Raw genomic sequence first — 14,612 nt, forward strand, 5'->3', positions numbered from 1 at the left:
AAAGACTGAAGAGGATTTTGAAGTGCTCTTCAGATAGTCAAAAGGACCTGGTATAAAAGTAGGCTGAAATTTGTTCTTTCTGGCAGAATACCAAACAATGGATCTAAGATACAGGAAAGCAAATTCTGATTGCTTTCTGTTTTTAAAACAACAACGACAACAACCTTTCTAAAGAGGAGGTGAGTCTGTGTTTATCAGCCCATCTGTCAGGGTTGCTTTAATTTGGATCCTTGCAGTAACCAGGAGATCAGACTTGATGTCATATAACAGTCCTTACCATCTCTCTGTTTCTATTTCGGGGCTTCCCAGAGGGGTCTGAATGGAAAACAAGGGGAAAATCCAGAGTTAAATTAAAGTAGTTTATTTACACTCCCCTTATAGACCACTGCAAACACAGTTGACTCTGAACATCTAGCCTTTTACAGTCGGTAGTCATGTTAAACAAGGAAGGCAGTGGCTCAGTGGCTAAGACGCTGAGCTTGTCGATCGAAAGGCTGGCAGTTCGGCAGTTCGAAACCCTAGGGCCGCGTAACGGGGTGAGCTCCCGTTAGTTGTCCCAGCTTCTGCCAACCTAGCAGTTCGAAAGCACATAAAAAATGCAAGTAGAAAAATAGGGACCATCTTTGGTGGGAAGGTAACAGCGTTCCGTGCACCTTTGGCATTGAGTCATGCCGGCCACATGACCACGGAGATGTCTTCGGACAGCGCTGGCTCTTCGGCTTTGAAACGGAGATGACTAACTAGAGTCGGGAATGACTAACACATATGTGCGTGGGGAACCTTTACCTTTACCTTTAGTCATGTTAAACCATATAACGCCCCCTCCTCTGTAATGGCCCCATTACAATAATATCTATTATAGCGATGACAACACAATTTCTCACCGCTGAGGAATAATCCTCACATATAAATGTTCACCCCTCATAAGGTCAATTCTATGCCTGTCCTCCAAAGCCAGGCCTTAATTGTTTTCCAGAAGTTTGGAGACTGTCCAACGTCATGGAGAATGTTCTTTTGAGCCCAAAAGATTCAACAAGAGGAAAGAGCTAATTCTTGGGGTTCTTCTGAAGGTGACATTCTTGTGAGTTGGGATGCACAATGTTCCATCTGACCTTAGGAGCAATCCCAAAACAACTGGAGCGCCACTTGAAGATCATCGGCATTGACAACGTCATCATCGGTCAATTGCAGAAGGCAGCTTTGCTCAGAACAGCTTACATCCTGCAACACACAAACACAAACACAGAAGCTCCAAGGTGGCTTTGGTCAGGTCAGCTTCAAGGTTGACAACGGCAATACTTCCCAGAGACCATCAAAGATGGACATCTGCCTCTCCCAGATCCTTGGGAAGGACTCGATAGGTGGACAAAAACGCCAAACCCAGGTCTGAACATCTGGCGGACTGAATGAGAAACCATAATCAAAGCCTTCATGCTTTTATCCATGTGCTGCACGGGATGGTTGTGGTGTGCCTTGCTTTTCTTTTGGTTAGCGGTTCCGTCATCGCTAACATCTTGCAAAAATTGTTAAAGGGGGAGGGATAGATAGTCAAAAGATCAGCAAGAATGTTTTGCTTCCAGAGGGGATAAGCAGGTGTTTTAGAGCACCAGATGAGTCACATCGGTCCAGGCTTGTACAAACAATCTCCAAATCACGCTTGTTATTCATCGGTTGCTCGGAACCATCTGAATTCTGGCACTCACAGACTTCAGATGGCACACAATGGCTGCTAATGAACAACACCTGTGCTTACCTCAATTACTACCCCAATCTCAGCAACACTGGCAGAAAATACTGGAGGAAGGATAAAGAGAGTGCAAAAAAAGGAGAGAGTTTTTTTTTCCCACCGACGTTGTGCAATTCCGTTGCACCTTACATTCCACAGCTTAGGATTTTTTGGGAGGGGGTAAAATTGAGCATCAAATGAGGAAGGCAAAGAGGGGGGCAGTTTAGCCTGGAGCCAAAAAGCAAGACCGTTGCCCTGAGAACCAGCTGCTGAGATTGGAGCAACCAAATTTTTAAGAGGAAGATTTTGAGCAGGACTAGTTCCCTCTCCCTCCCGCCCCAACTTCTCCCCATCCTGGGCTTCGATGCTGTTGTTGTTATTATCTCTTTTATTCATTAAACATGAAACTCAGTCAACTGAATATTCAAAAATGCATCACAAATACCATTGACTGGTGCTAATGGTTGATATGGTTGCTGCCAGCGTCCTGGGTATCAACCAAGTATCTTCTTAAAATATATGATGTTCCGAGGAGCACAGTTTTTTGCAGTTCCACTGGTGTTATTGCAGGAAGCTGCAATTTCTTGATGTGTTGTTGTTGTTGTTGTTGTTATTTATTCATTAAACATGAAACTCAGTCAAGTGAACATTCAAAAATGCATCACAAATACCATTGACTGGTGCTAATGGTTGATACTGGTTGCTGCCAGCGTCCTAGGTATCAACCAAGTACCTTCTTAAGATGTACGATGTTCCAAGTAGCGCAATTTTTGGCAGTTCTGTTGGTGTTATTGCAGGAAGATGCAATTTGTTGTTGCATCTTATAAAATTCTTGGACGTGGTACCAAGTGCCCTGATGACAATGGGTATCACTGTTACATGTTTCATCCATAGCCGTGTACTTTCGATGGCCAGGTCACGATATTTCATGATTTTTTCCAGTTCTTCGACTCTAGCATCTCCTGGTACCGCAATGTCAATAAATTGTACGTTTCAGTTTTCAACAACTGTGATATCTGGCGTGTTATGTTCCAAGTGACGATCCATCTGTATTCAAAAGTTCCACAAGATCTTCACCTTCTCATTTTCTATAACTTTTTCCACTTTATGTTCCCATGACTTTTTGGATACAGGTAAGTCGTATTTTTTACATAACGTTCAGTGGCTTAATTGAGCAACTTGGTCGTGTCTAGCTTTGTAATCAGTTTGTGTGATTTTGCTGCATTTGCATATTAAGTGTGAAACAGTTTTGACTTTGTTGTTGCAAAGTCAGCAGTTTGGATTGTCGGTGGATTTTTGTATCTTTGCTTTCATGGCATTAGTTTGCAGTGCTTGTTCTTGAGCAGCGAGTAATAAACCTTCCATTTCTTTCTTGATGGTTCCCATCTTAAGCTATGCCCTTGTCAAATTGTCATCACATTTTCCTTCAATGTTTTTCAAGTGCTGTCCATGCAAAATTATTAATATTATTATTGTTGTTGTTGTTGTTGTTATTTCGCTAATTGAATTTCCGTTAAAGCACAGGCTGTAATTGAAGACCCCAAATTTATGATATTGGGGAAGGAAGGTGTGCTTGGTAATAAATGCAATATTACTGTCACTTTTAATGGAGCCCTGTGTGTTCCCTCTGCCATTGTCCCTGATATAGCTACCTCATCAATGTTGTTTGTAGACAATTGAATTAATTGGAGATAGGGCCATTAATTCAACCTGAATACCTCTGATTGCTTCTGTAAATAAGGTTAAGGAGCAAATGGCTAATCTTTGTTTGTCATTAGAGATTCTTTTTTTTTTTCCCCATGCACATTTTCACACTGCTTGGTGCGCTGGAATTGTTGGGCTGAGCTAGTTCACGCATTTACCGTACTTCTCTCCTATATCGCAAAATCATAATTGTATCTTCCTTCCATTTCATTTCCCATATCAGTATAAAATACTGGGCCGGAGGGAGCCCTGTGCTGAATTAGAGCTTATAAAAATCACCGGACCAACAAATTAATAAGACACAATGAATAAACTGGAATGTGGGACGGAGGTCATTGTCCATATATAATAATTTTTTTAAAAAAATTGCCATAAATAAATTAACCGGTGGAATTTTGCAGCCATCACAGCCTCATTAGAGAAGGCACGATCCAATGGTTAAGAAAGTTGGCAAAACATTTGCAAAGAATTTAGACCATGGATTTGCGATCTGGCGAGGCAGCAGCTTCAGCCGAAACTTTGCTCCTCTTTACGTCACAATATTTATTTTTAAGCTGTCGTGTGCTTGAATTTTGATTTGTCTTCATGCATGTTTCGGCGGCTATATATTTTTTAAGTTTCTATGGACAGGGATGTGTCAATATACTCTTGTTCCTCTTTCTTTTGCCTCGCAATGATATATCTTGGGATTTATTTATTTTTTTAAAAAGGGCAAAGATTAATAGAAGAGAATATATATAGCTCAGGGATGAAATGAGGAGTCCTTGGTTCTCTCTGAGTTTGGGGGTTTCCTTGCAGATATTTCATGACCCAACTAGCTGACGTTATCAATGCTAGAAAGGAGAGGAGAAGGATTGTGGGGTCCTTAATAGTTTCTGAGCTTGGTTGTTTTGCTGCAGACATTTTATGACCCAACTACCCTGTTTCCCCTAAAATAAGACATTCCCTGATAATAAGCCCAATCGGGCTTTTGAGTGCATGCACTAAAATAAGCCCCGCCCGCCCCCCGAAAATAAGCTCTCCCCAAAAATAAGCCCTCCCAAAAAATATTTAACCGCATGTGCAGCCGGTCCCCATCATTTCCTCTGGTTCGGGTTAGGGAGACAGAGCTGGAAATCAGATACGACGGCAAGAGGAGCCCCGTCTTGTTCCACACACCCCAAAATAATAAGACCTCCCCGAAAATAAGGCCAAGCTATTATTTTGGGGTTCAAAAAAGTATAAGACAAGGTCTTGTTTTCAGGGAAGCCACAGTAGCTAACATTATCAGTGCTTGAAGAGATAGAAGGAGGAGGATGACTATGGGATCCTTGGTGCTCCCTGGGCTTGGTGGTTTTCCTGCACATGTTTCCTTACTCAGTTAAGTAACATCATCATTGCTAGAAGGGATAGGAGGAGGAGGAGGAGGAGGAGGAGGAGGAGGAGGAGGAGGAGGAGGAGAAGATCCTTGGTGTTCTCTGACTTTGATGATTATCTTGCAGATATTTTATGACCCAACTAGGTAACATTATCAGTGCTAGAAGGAAGTAGAGTTTGGGAGGAGGAGGAGGATTATGAGGTCCTTGGTGTTCTCTGAGTTTGGTGGTTTTCTTGAAGACCTTTCATTACCCAACTAGAAAATGTCATCAAAACCAGGATTATTTCTGTAATTTCTGCTAATTACAGGTGCAACGATTGGGTGCAACCTTCAGTGCAGCCAAGAAAATTAACGTACAGGAGGGAAACGCTGCCACCCAATCCCACCTTCCCTTTTCTGCAAAATTGCAGTGATTTTTACTTCTACATAAATCAGGAGCTTCAGGTTGCTTGGTTAGAAAGCCTAACTGAACTCCGCGCGGCTTCCATCAGAGCAAATATGTGTCAGAGCTAAGTGTTACAAAGAGAGATGGTGGCATTTTTCTTGGAGGGTCTTCTTGCAAGTTACAATTTGTCTTTCATTGCGTGGCTTCAACTCCCGGAGAGCTGTTAGAATCCAAACCAGAGAAAAAGACCACACTTTGGTTAAAGATATTTGCCTGGAGACTGTTTGTCATTTGTCAACGTAACTATAATGTGGCAATTCACTGAGCATTTCTATTTTAATCTTCTGCAGCCTGGATAATTATTCATGCTGTTTGGAACAAGTGGTTATCCTGGAGAGCAAGTCTTCCATATTTCTATTTATTCCTCTTTTTTTTTTTAAAGAAAATATAAAATAAAATCCATATTAAAGCAGGGACTTTTGCCTCGATGTCAGTGAGTTACAGAAAGGATTCAGATGGGCGCTGTGCTTTTTCCACAGAGTTTTGGACAGCAGGTTACCCCATTATGCAAAAATGACGATAAAACTGGAAATAAAATATACCCAGGAAGTAATGAAGTAAGAGGAATGGGGAAATATCGGTTCTCATTTGGCTGTTTGTTTTTGTTTTTGAAGAAGGAGTCAGGAGGAGGGAGGAAATATCTATTTTTAACCATTCTGGATTTCCATTCTAATTAGATTATCAGTAGATACTCAAGGCTCCACTCACCCAAACTACCCAAATGGTTTTGATTTTTTTTTTATTTGCAAAAGAAGAAGAAGAAGAAGAAGAAGAAGAAGAAGAAGAAGAAGAAGAAGAAGAAGAAGAAGAAGAAGAAGAAGAAGAAGAAGAAGAAGAAGAAGAAGAAGAAGAAGAAGAAGAAGAAGAAGAAGAAGAAGAAGAAGTTGTCTCGATCTTCTTCCAGAATTTGAGATTTCAGAAGGTCATCACAAGATGGAAGATAGATGATATTTAAAATTTAGGGGGAAAAATTAGAATAACAGAGTTGGAAGGGACCTTGGAGGTCTTCTAGTCCAACCCCCGGCTCAGGCAGGAAAACCCTATACCATTTCAGACAAATAAATTCTATTTTATTCCATTCTATTCCACTCCATTCCTATTCCTATTCTATATTGTATCATTCTTCTATTCTATTCTATTCTATTCTTATTCCTGTTCCTATTCCTATTCTACATTATATTATTCTATTCCATTCCATTCCATTCTATTCTATTCTTCCCAGGAGAGCATTTTAAGGATTACAATTTATATTTCATTAATTTATGAACTACTTCAGCAACACTCTAATATTTGTCTTGAATAACAGGCCATATTATGTGGAATATATGAGGATATAATTAAGATGTTTCTTGATTATTCGGTTGATGTTTGGTTGTACCTTGTATTTGATGTGCCAAACTTTGACTTTCGTAAGTAACTTGGGAGTCGATCAGATTGGAATCCATCCAAGTCACAGCGATTAATTAGTATCTAAAGGCACTTTGTGAACTAATTTTAAAAGCGCACCTTCACTTTAAGAAGCTATTCTGACCGCCTGATCTGTCAATAAGAAGGATAGCCTATCAAAAGACGTTCCTTTTAGTTTTAGTCTTCATTATTCATTTGTAAATTATGTCGATCATGCAGCATCTTCAAAACGGTGCCCACATCAAGGTTTTGCTGATACGGCACATAATTTTTTATCCAATACGTGTATAATCTGATTAATTATTTGCCTTTTACTCAATAAAGCTACGAAATGCCCTTTCTCGGGGTTGAGATGGCCAGTTCAGAGTGACTGTTTGATTACTGAACATATTTACAATGCAGGGATCGGAGTCTACTTGTTCTGGAGATTAATAATTGTCAGTCCTGCGCATGATATCTGTAACAACCCCATTTCATCTTTAGAGTGGTTTATTAAAATATTAAGAGTAAATGATGTGATGAAAATAATGCAATAACCATTCTCAGCAGAGAACAGGGAGGGAAAAGAAGAAATTACCCATCCGTTGGTCATTTATGGTGCGGAAAAAAAGATAAGCTGCAGTTCCGTAATCATTTAAGAGGGTCTTGGAAAATGAATCTCTAACTTAAGGAGGTCCACAGAGGCAACATAAAAGCTAAACACACCAGAAGATCATTTATTTCCTCAAATTATAGAGACCTTTTTTTAAAAAAAAGAAAATTCTTTATACAGCATTTGTTGATTGCAATCAGCAACAAGACACAGTTCAGATCAAAGAGGATGGACAGTTTAATGCAGTCCCTAAATTTGGATCCCAAGAGCCTACATGGACTAGGTGATCTACAACAAGGGAGTCAAACTCAATTCCATTGAGGGCCGCATCAGGGTTGTGTTTGACCTCGACGGGGCGTGGTGGTGGTGGCCGGGGGCGTGGCCAGCTCAACATCACTCATCGATGCTCCATTTTTGGCCACGACGGCTTCCTGCAGGCTTCTGCCAGCGAAAGCAGAGCCCCGGGAGGCTGTGTGCGCCCCCCCACTCCCTGGGATCCATTTTGGGGAATGGAATCCTGTCAGAGCTGAAGAAGCTTCTTGGATGAGAAGCAAAACGTCTTCAAAAAATAAAAACCAAGAAAGTCCAGTTGCCTTCTGAAAAGAAGTACCTTAGGGACAACCTGTCGTGTCCCACTCCTCCGCTGATGGCCGGGTCAGGGAAATCCGAATCAGGCATGCCTCTGCAGCTCTGCCAAAGTCCTAGCAAAGTCCTCAGGGCAGGCAGAAGACCAGAAAGTGACTTCAGCAAGATATGTTCGACTTTGCCTGACTCAGAGAATGCCAGAAAGCAGATCCTTTATATAGGCCATGGGGTGTGGCTCCATGACTCAGCACTTATCCAGGCCTGCCCCTCCCTTCCTTCTGTCGCCGCCGCCTATCAATTCTTCTGAAGCGAGGGTCACTCCAGTCGGCAGCTGTTGGTAATTGACCTCCCTCAGGCTCACATGCTGTGGGGGAGGGGGAGGGTCTAGTTGCTCCGTTTGCCTGGGCATGGAGCCAGGGCTGGGGCCGGGAGGTGCTTCCTCCTTCTCAGCCTGTCTGGGCATGGAGCCAGGGCTGGGGCCGGGAGGCATACTAGGACATTCCTCAGCGTTCGGAAGCAGATAAGAAGGCCCCGGCTGCGGTGAGAGCGGGCAAGACACAACACAACCATGACCTGGATGGCTGAGAATCTCTACAGACATTTAGCTATACAATTTGGGATGAAGACCCTTGAAATGGTGTAGGAGTAGGAATGGATTTCCGGAGAAAAAATTGTAGAGTACAGGAACCATTTGCATTACTCAGGTGACCCCAAGGACACAGATAAACCTCCAAGTGCTTCAATGACCCTCTAAAAGGACGCAAAGGACCAGCTGTCTGCAAGGAATATAGATCCTTCCATTCCCCCACCACCCTGTCAGAGCTGAAGAAGCTTCTTGGATGAGAAGCAAAACGTCTTCAAAAGAAACAAACAAGTAAGCCCAGCTGCCTCCTGAAAAAGCACCTTTGGGACAACCAGGACCTGGATGACCGAGAATCTCTACAGACTTTTATACATCCACTCCTTGCTTCTAAGTCTAAGATGGGTAGGGATATTAGATGGCATTTCTGCTAAGACCACAAAGCTACGTTCTGACAGCTCAAGATACGTCTTAACAGATGTTTTATTATCGTGGAATCTTCAAAGAAGATTGCAATAATACCCGTGAAGCACCTTCTTAGTCGTCCAGCTGCTTTGTCAGATTATAGCCATTTGGCTCCACAAGCTAGCATAGCATTTCCCAAAGCATATAGTATATACTTTGGGGTTTATGATTCAGATAAGGGACGCAGTGGCTCAGTGGCTAAGACACTGAGCTTGTCGATTGAAAGGTCGGCAGTTCAGCGGTTCGAATCCCTAGTTCCCGCATAATGGGGTGAGCTCCCGTTCCTTGCCCCAGCTCCTGCCAACCTAGCAGTTCGAAAACACGTAAAAAATGCAAGTAGAAAAACAGGGACCACCTTTGGTGGGAAGGGAGCAGAGTTCTGTGTGCCTTTGGTCTTGAATCATGGCGGCCACATGACCACGGAGACACCTTCGGACAGCGCTGGCTCTTCGGCTTTGAAATGGAGATGAGCACCGCCCCTTAGAGTCGGGAATGATTAGCACATATGTGCCATTTACTTTATACGCTTAAGTGCTCATTCATAATCCTCCAAAGCAGTGATTCTTAATCTTAACAACTTTTAAGAAGAATGGACCTCAATTCTATGCTGGCTGGGGAATTCTGGGAGTTGAAGTCCACTCGTCTTAAAGTTGCTGAGGTTGAGAAACGCAACTCCACCGTCCAGAATTGAATGGCACAGGTATCCTAGACCGTGTAATGTATATAGGCCCTCAAGCTATGTTTTATGGACTAATATACAAGCCGGGTATGCATTCCCATCTTATATGTTCAGTGAAATTGGAACGATAACATTCATAGTTGCAAAAGGCCAAGACGGATTGGGGAAATAGGTTTTACAGTTCCTTTCTGTCTCTCAGGCAGATACTATCTCAGAGAGATGGCTAAATTAGCTAGATTGCTTCTTGCTATCTACATTTACTCCTCGAGTTTGGTGCTATCGTTAGATCTTAAAAGCACCAAATAATAAACCTTTCAGTGCTTGGAAACTGGAGTTTAATCTCTTCCTTACAAGCTTTCTCCTTCTCAATTTCTTGACTGGTGTTACAATTGTGCCGTGTCACTTTGCGTTACACATATTTGCTGATTATGAATTGGATTGATTTCTTATTGGAATGCCATGTTTTTGGCTGCTAGAATAGACTAGAATAAAGTTGAATAGAGTTGGAAGGGACCTTGGAGGTCTTCTAGTCCAACCGCCTGCTTAGGCAAGAAACCCTATATCATTTCAGACAAATGGTTATCCAAACTCTTCTTTAAAAACTTCCAGTGTTGGAGCATTCACAACTTCTGGAGGCAAGACGTTCCACTGGTTAATTGTTCTCACTGTCAGGAAATTTCTCCTCAGTTCTAAGGTTGCTTCTCTCCTTAATTAGTTTCCATCCGTTGCTTCTTGTCCTGCCCTCAGGTGCTTTGGAGAATAGCTTGACTCCCTCTTCTTTGGGGCAGCCCCTGCTAGAGATAGCCTAACTTGTGGTATCTCTCTACTTGTTTTTTTCTGTAGGAAAATCAAATAGATTTTTTTGAAAGCACTTTTTTGGCCTCCAAATGTTCTGGATTGCATGTCCTGTCAATTTTTCCCTTATATATAAGTGTGATGATGAGCAGGACAGCATGTCTCATTTGCAAGTGATTATATAGCAAAGCGAAATGATTAAAGGCGATACGTCTGCCATGAATGTTCCAATTTGGTAGCAATGGCGGGATTTTTTTTTAAATTGTGGCAAAAGTTGCAGTTTTGCAATCCAAGATGAACATCAGGACAAAACATTTTCATATTTTGTGCAGATACACCGAAAAATGCATTCCTTTGAGCCAAGCCAGAAGCAAATGCTTCAATGTTGTTTGAATTATATATATGAAGGTATCTTTTCTCTAATGTACACTGTGAGCATATGCACCAAAACAAATTCCTTGTGTGTCCAATCACTCTTGGCCAATAAAAAAACCTAATCTATTCTATTCTATTCTATTCTATTCTATATCTATATCTATTTAAAAAAAGATCCTTGCCGTTAAAGTGAATAGAACTTGCATTCGATTCTGCCAAGGATGTCATTCAAGGTCTACTGGTTCTAATTCCATTATTTTACTCTTGGATTTTTTCTTAGCTATCTTTTTCCAGTAAGTCTCGTGGCAATTCTGCCTACCTCTGTCTGGGGTCACCTCACTAGAACCTTCTAAAAATATATAGATATTTTATTTTTAAAAAAATCTGATCTCTGATCTGAATGAGCAAGGATGGGAAGTAGATATGACCTCTTAGTTATCCTGAGATTAAATCAGATAAGGAGAGCACAAGAAGTTCTATTTATTGCAAAATAAATCCAAATATTAAGGGTTCCTCCCCCTTGAAGCTATAATTTTGCAGTGGGGTAAAGAATGGATAAACAAGGGGGTTTCAGAACGGCAATAATATTTGGGGGTTTTTTTTTCCTTGGGTGAATTTTATTTTTGTTGGCAAAAGCATGAGTGAAAAACCAGCTTCAGATAAAAGATCCTTTGGGTATCTGTGGAGAATTGTAATAGGCCAATATCTCTGTACTTGCAGTATATCTTAGGGAAAAGGCTGGGAAGAGAATAACCCATAGCATTCATTAAAATTAATTTTTAAAGTGTTTACATCCAAATATTAGAACTGCCTAATGTCCTTCATTTGGGCATAAATTAGAAATGTGTTAACAAAAAAAAAGAGCAAAAAAAACCCGTCAATGAAATAAAAAGAGGGGTGGGGGGAAAGGGATAGGCACATAGCTGTTGGTAAATTATTTAAAGAATGCTTATTTGTTTTAGCAAGCTATACCCCAGCGCAGTTCGACTCGTGATAATAAATTTGCAACTTACTATAAATCCGTCCTTATGTCTTGCTTAGTTCAAAACCGCTTCAGAAATTGAAGGAAAGAACCAAATCCAAACGGGGAGGGGGGGAGAGAGACGCATACACCCTCCCTCTCCCCCTTTGGATTTTCTCAATAGAACTTTTTAAGTCGTGGTGGAAAGCTGAAATTATGGAACAGATCAAGTGAGGGTTTAGGTCCTATGGTTTTCCCTGTGGCTCTTTCATGGGGGGCAGGGGGGAAGAAGGTCCCGTGGGGTGGGATAGAAGATAGGACCCCCATAAATCTGTGGTTATCGCCCACTCCAAACTGCGTCTTTGAATGTTGACCGTTTGATGGTTACCATGATGTCCTACAGACATGAACATCATGAAATAATTGCTACCAACCTGCCTTCCATTGAGGACCTGTATACTGCACGAATCAAGAAGAGGGCTGTGAAAATATTTACAGACCCCTCACATCCTGGACATAAACTGTTTCAACTCCTACCATCAAAACGACGCTATAGAGCACTGCGCACCAGAACAACTAGAAACAAGGACAGTTTTTTCCCGAAGGCCATCACTCTGCTAAGCAAATAATTCCCTCAACACTGTCAAACTATTTACTAAATCTACACTACTATTAATCTTCTCATAGTTCCCATCACCAATCTCTTTCCACTTATGACTGTATGACTGTCACTTTTTGCTGCTATCATTAAGGGTTAAATTGCAACCTATGACCATCATTTGTGTTGTAAATGTTGTACCTTTGATGAAGGTATTTTCTTTTTCTTTTATGTACACTGAGAGCATATGCACCAAAGACAAATTCCTTGTGTGTCCAATCACACTTGGCCAATAAAAAATTCTATTCTATTCTATTCTATTCTATTCTATCGTAGCTTAAGTAAGTCTTAAGCTATACATTTTGGACTAGAAGACCTCCGAGGTTTCTTTAAACTCTTGTTACTCTGTCTCAGCTGCAGCAGAGAAATTCACAATTAAGGCTTCTAAACTGTGGTTTGTTATTTGGGGCAAGTTCAAAACGGGCTACCAGTCTACCACGGCAAGGGTGAAATGTAAAATTTGTTACTACCGGTTCTGTGGGCATGGCTTGGTGGTGGTGGGGGTAATGTGACTGGGTGGGTGTCGCCAACTTTTTTTTTTTTACTTTTAAAAGCATTTTTCCTACAACATTTTTTCTACAAGTAAAAAATGTTTTTAAAAGGCTCCTCTGCCGATCCCAGCTGAGTTGCCTGATCGTCAGAGGCTTTTCTTTTCTTTTAAAGCATTTTTTTTCGCCTTTAAAAGGAAAAAAAGCCTCTGACGAATCTATAATTCTGTATCACACAAGATGGGGAGGTGAATAATCAGAATAATCTTTAAGGTAAAGGTAAATGTTCCCCTTGCACATATGTGCTAGTCGTTCCCGACTCTAGGGGGCGGTGCTCATCTCCATTTCAAAGCCAAAGAGCCAGCGCTGTCCGAAGACGTCTCCGTGGTCATGTGGCTGGCATGACTCAACGCCAAAGGCGCACAGAATACTGTTACTTTCCTACCAAAGGTGGTCCCTATTTTTCTACTTGCATTTTTTTACCTGCTTTCGAACTGCTAGGTTGGCAGAAGCTGGGACAAGGAACGGGAGCTCACCCCGTTATACGGTGCTAGGGATTCAAACTGCTGAACTGACGACCTCAATGACAAGCTCAATGTCTTAGCCACTGAGCCACCGCGTCTCTTGAATAATCTCTATAAATGCTTAAATGTGGGTTTTTTCCCCTTTCTTTGTAGTGGCCTTCCATTGCCAACAGCACACAACGCTGTCCTCATACATTCCAGCGGCGGATCCGGAAGCTCCAGTGAATCTGAAAGTAGCTCGGAATCTGATTCGGACAGCGAAACCAGCTCCAGCGATAGCGAATGCAATGAAGAATCCCGTAGCGGAACTCCGGAGGTAAAATAACACAATGTCCCATCTCCCAGAATTCACCTGTCTATGTAACAGTTGGGTTTGTAAATGGACATTCCAACTCTTCTTCCATGAAAAACGGCCAAGTTTTTCGAGCAAAATCTGGAATCTGTTTAAAGTTACTTGCAGACTCGTTTCCCGAATAGCTGGCGGTATAGCCGCTCAACCCCAACATCCGCGGAGTTTTGTTTTGTTTTTTGTTTACATTTATATCCCGCCCTTCTCCGAAGACTCAGGGCGGCTTACAGTGTGTAAGGCAATAGTCTCATTCTATTTGTATATTTACAAAGTCAACTTATTGCCCCCCCAACAATCTGGGTCCTCATTTTACCTACCTTATAAAGGATGGAAGGCTGAGTCAACCTTGGACCTGGTGGGACTTGAACCTGCAGTAATTGTAGGCAGCTGTGTTTTAATAACAGGCTTCTTACAGCCTGAGCGACACCGCGGCCCGAGTTATTTGTTTAACTGCACGAATGTAGGTTTGGGGGGAAGCTGAGCTATACATTCAGCTTTCGACAGCTTGCCTTCCAAAAGTATGTGTGAACTGAGCCTACCTTTAAATGTAGCAAAGATGAAGCCAGTTTAAGCATAAGAATAAATAAAGGTACTCCCGTATTAAATAATTTTCTTCTTCTTTTTTTTTTTGACACTAAACATTCCAGTTTTGTACTTGGATTTGCAGAGTTCCTGTGGCCACATTCACATGATCTACGTTAGTGGTAGTCAACCTGGTCCCTACCGCCCACTAGTGGGCGTTCCAGCTTTCATGATGGGAGGTAGGGGTTTTGTCCGATACTGAAGCACTTTCCTTTTTTTTAATTTAATTGACACTACCATCCAGTCAGAGCTGAAGAAGCTTCTTGAATGAGAAGCGAAACATCTTCAAAAGAAAAACAAGGAATTCCAGTTGCATCCTGAAAAAGCACCTTTGGGACAA

The 14,612-nt window shown here is 41.7% G+C and overlaps 1 protein-coding gene across 1 annotated transcript in view; it reads left to right on the plus strand.

Annotated features, from left to right (window-relative positions):
- The window catches only part of AFF2 (ALF transcription elongation factor 2), a 340,517-nt gene that overhangs the window by 292,215 nt on the left and 33,690 nt on the right, over nucleotides 1–14,612 (plus strand). The window contains exon 10 of the mRNA XM_058196752.1: nucleotides 13,495–13,657. Coding sequence (XP_058052735.1) covers nucleotides 13,495–13,657 — 163 coding nt within the window. The remainder of the gene's footprint in view (nucleotides 1–13,494; nucleotides 13,658–14,612) is intronic.

Source organism: Ahaetulla prasina, chromosome 11 (assembly GCF_028640845.1).
Source record: "Ahaetulla prasina isolate Xishuangbanna chromosome 11, ASM2864084v1, whole genome shotgun sequence".
Taxonomy (NCBI): domain Eukaryota; kingdom Metazoa; phylum Chordata; class Lepidosauria; order Squamata; family Colubridae; genus Ahaetulla; species Ahaetulla prasina.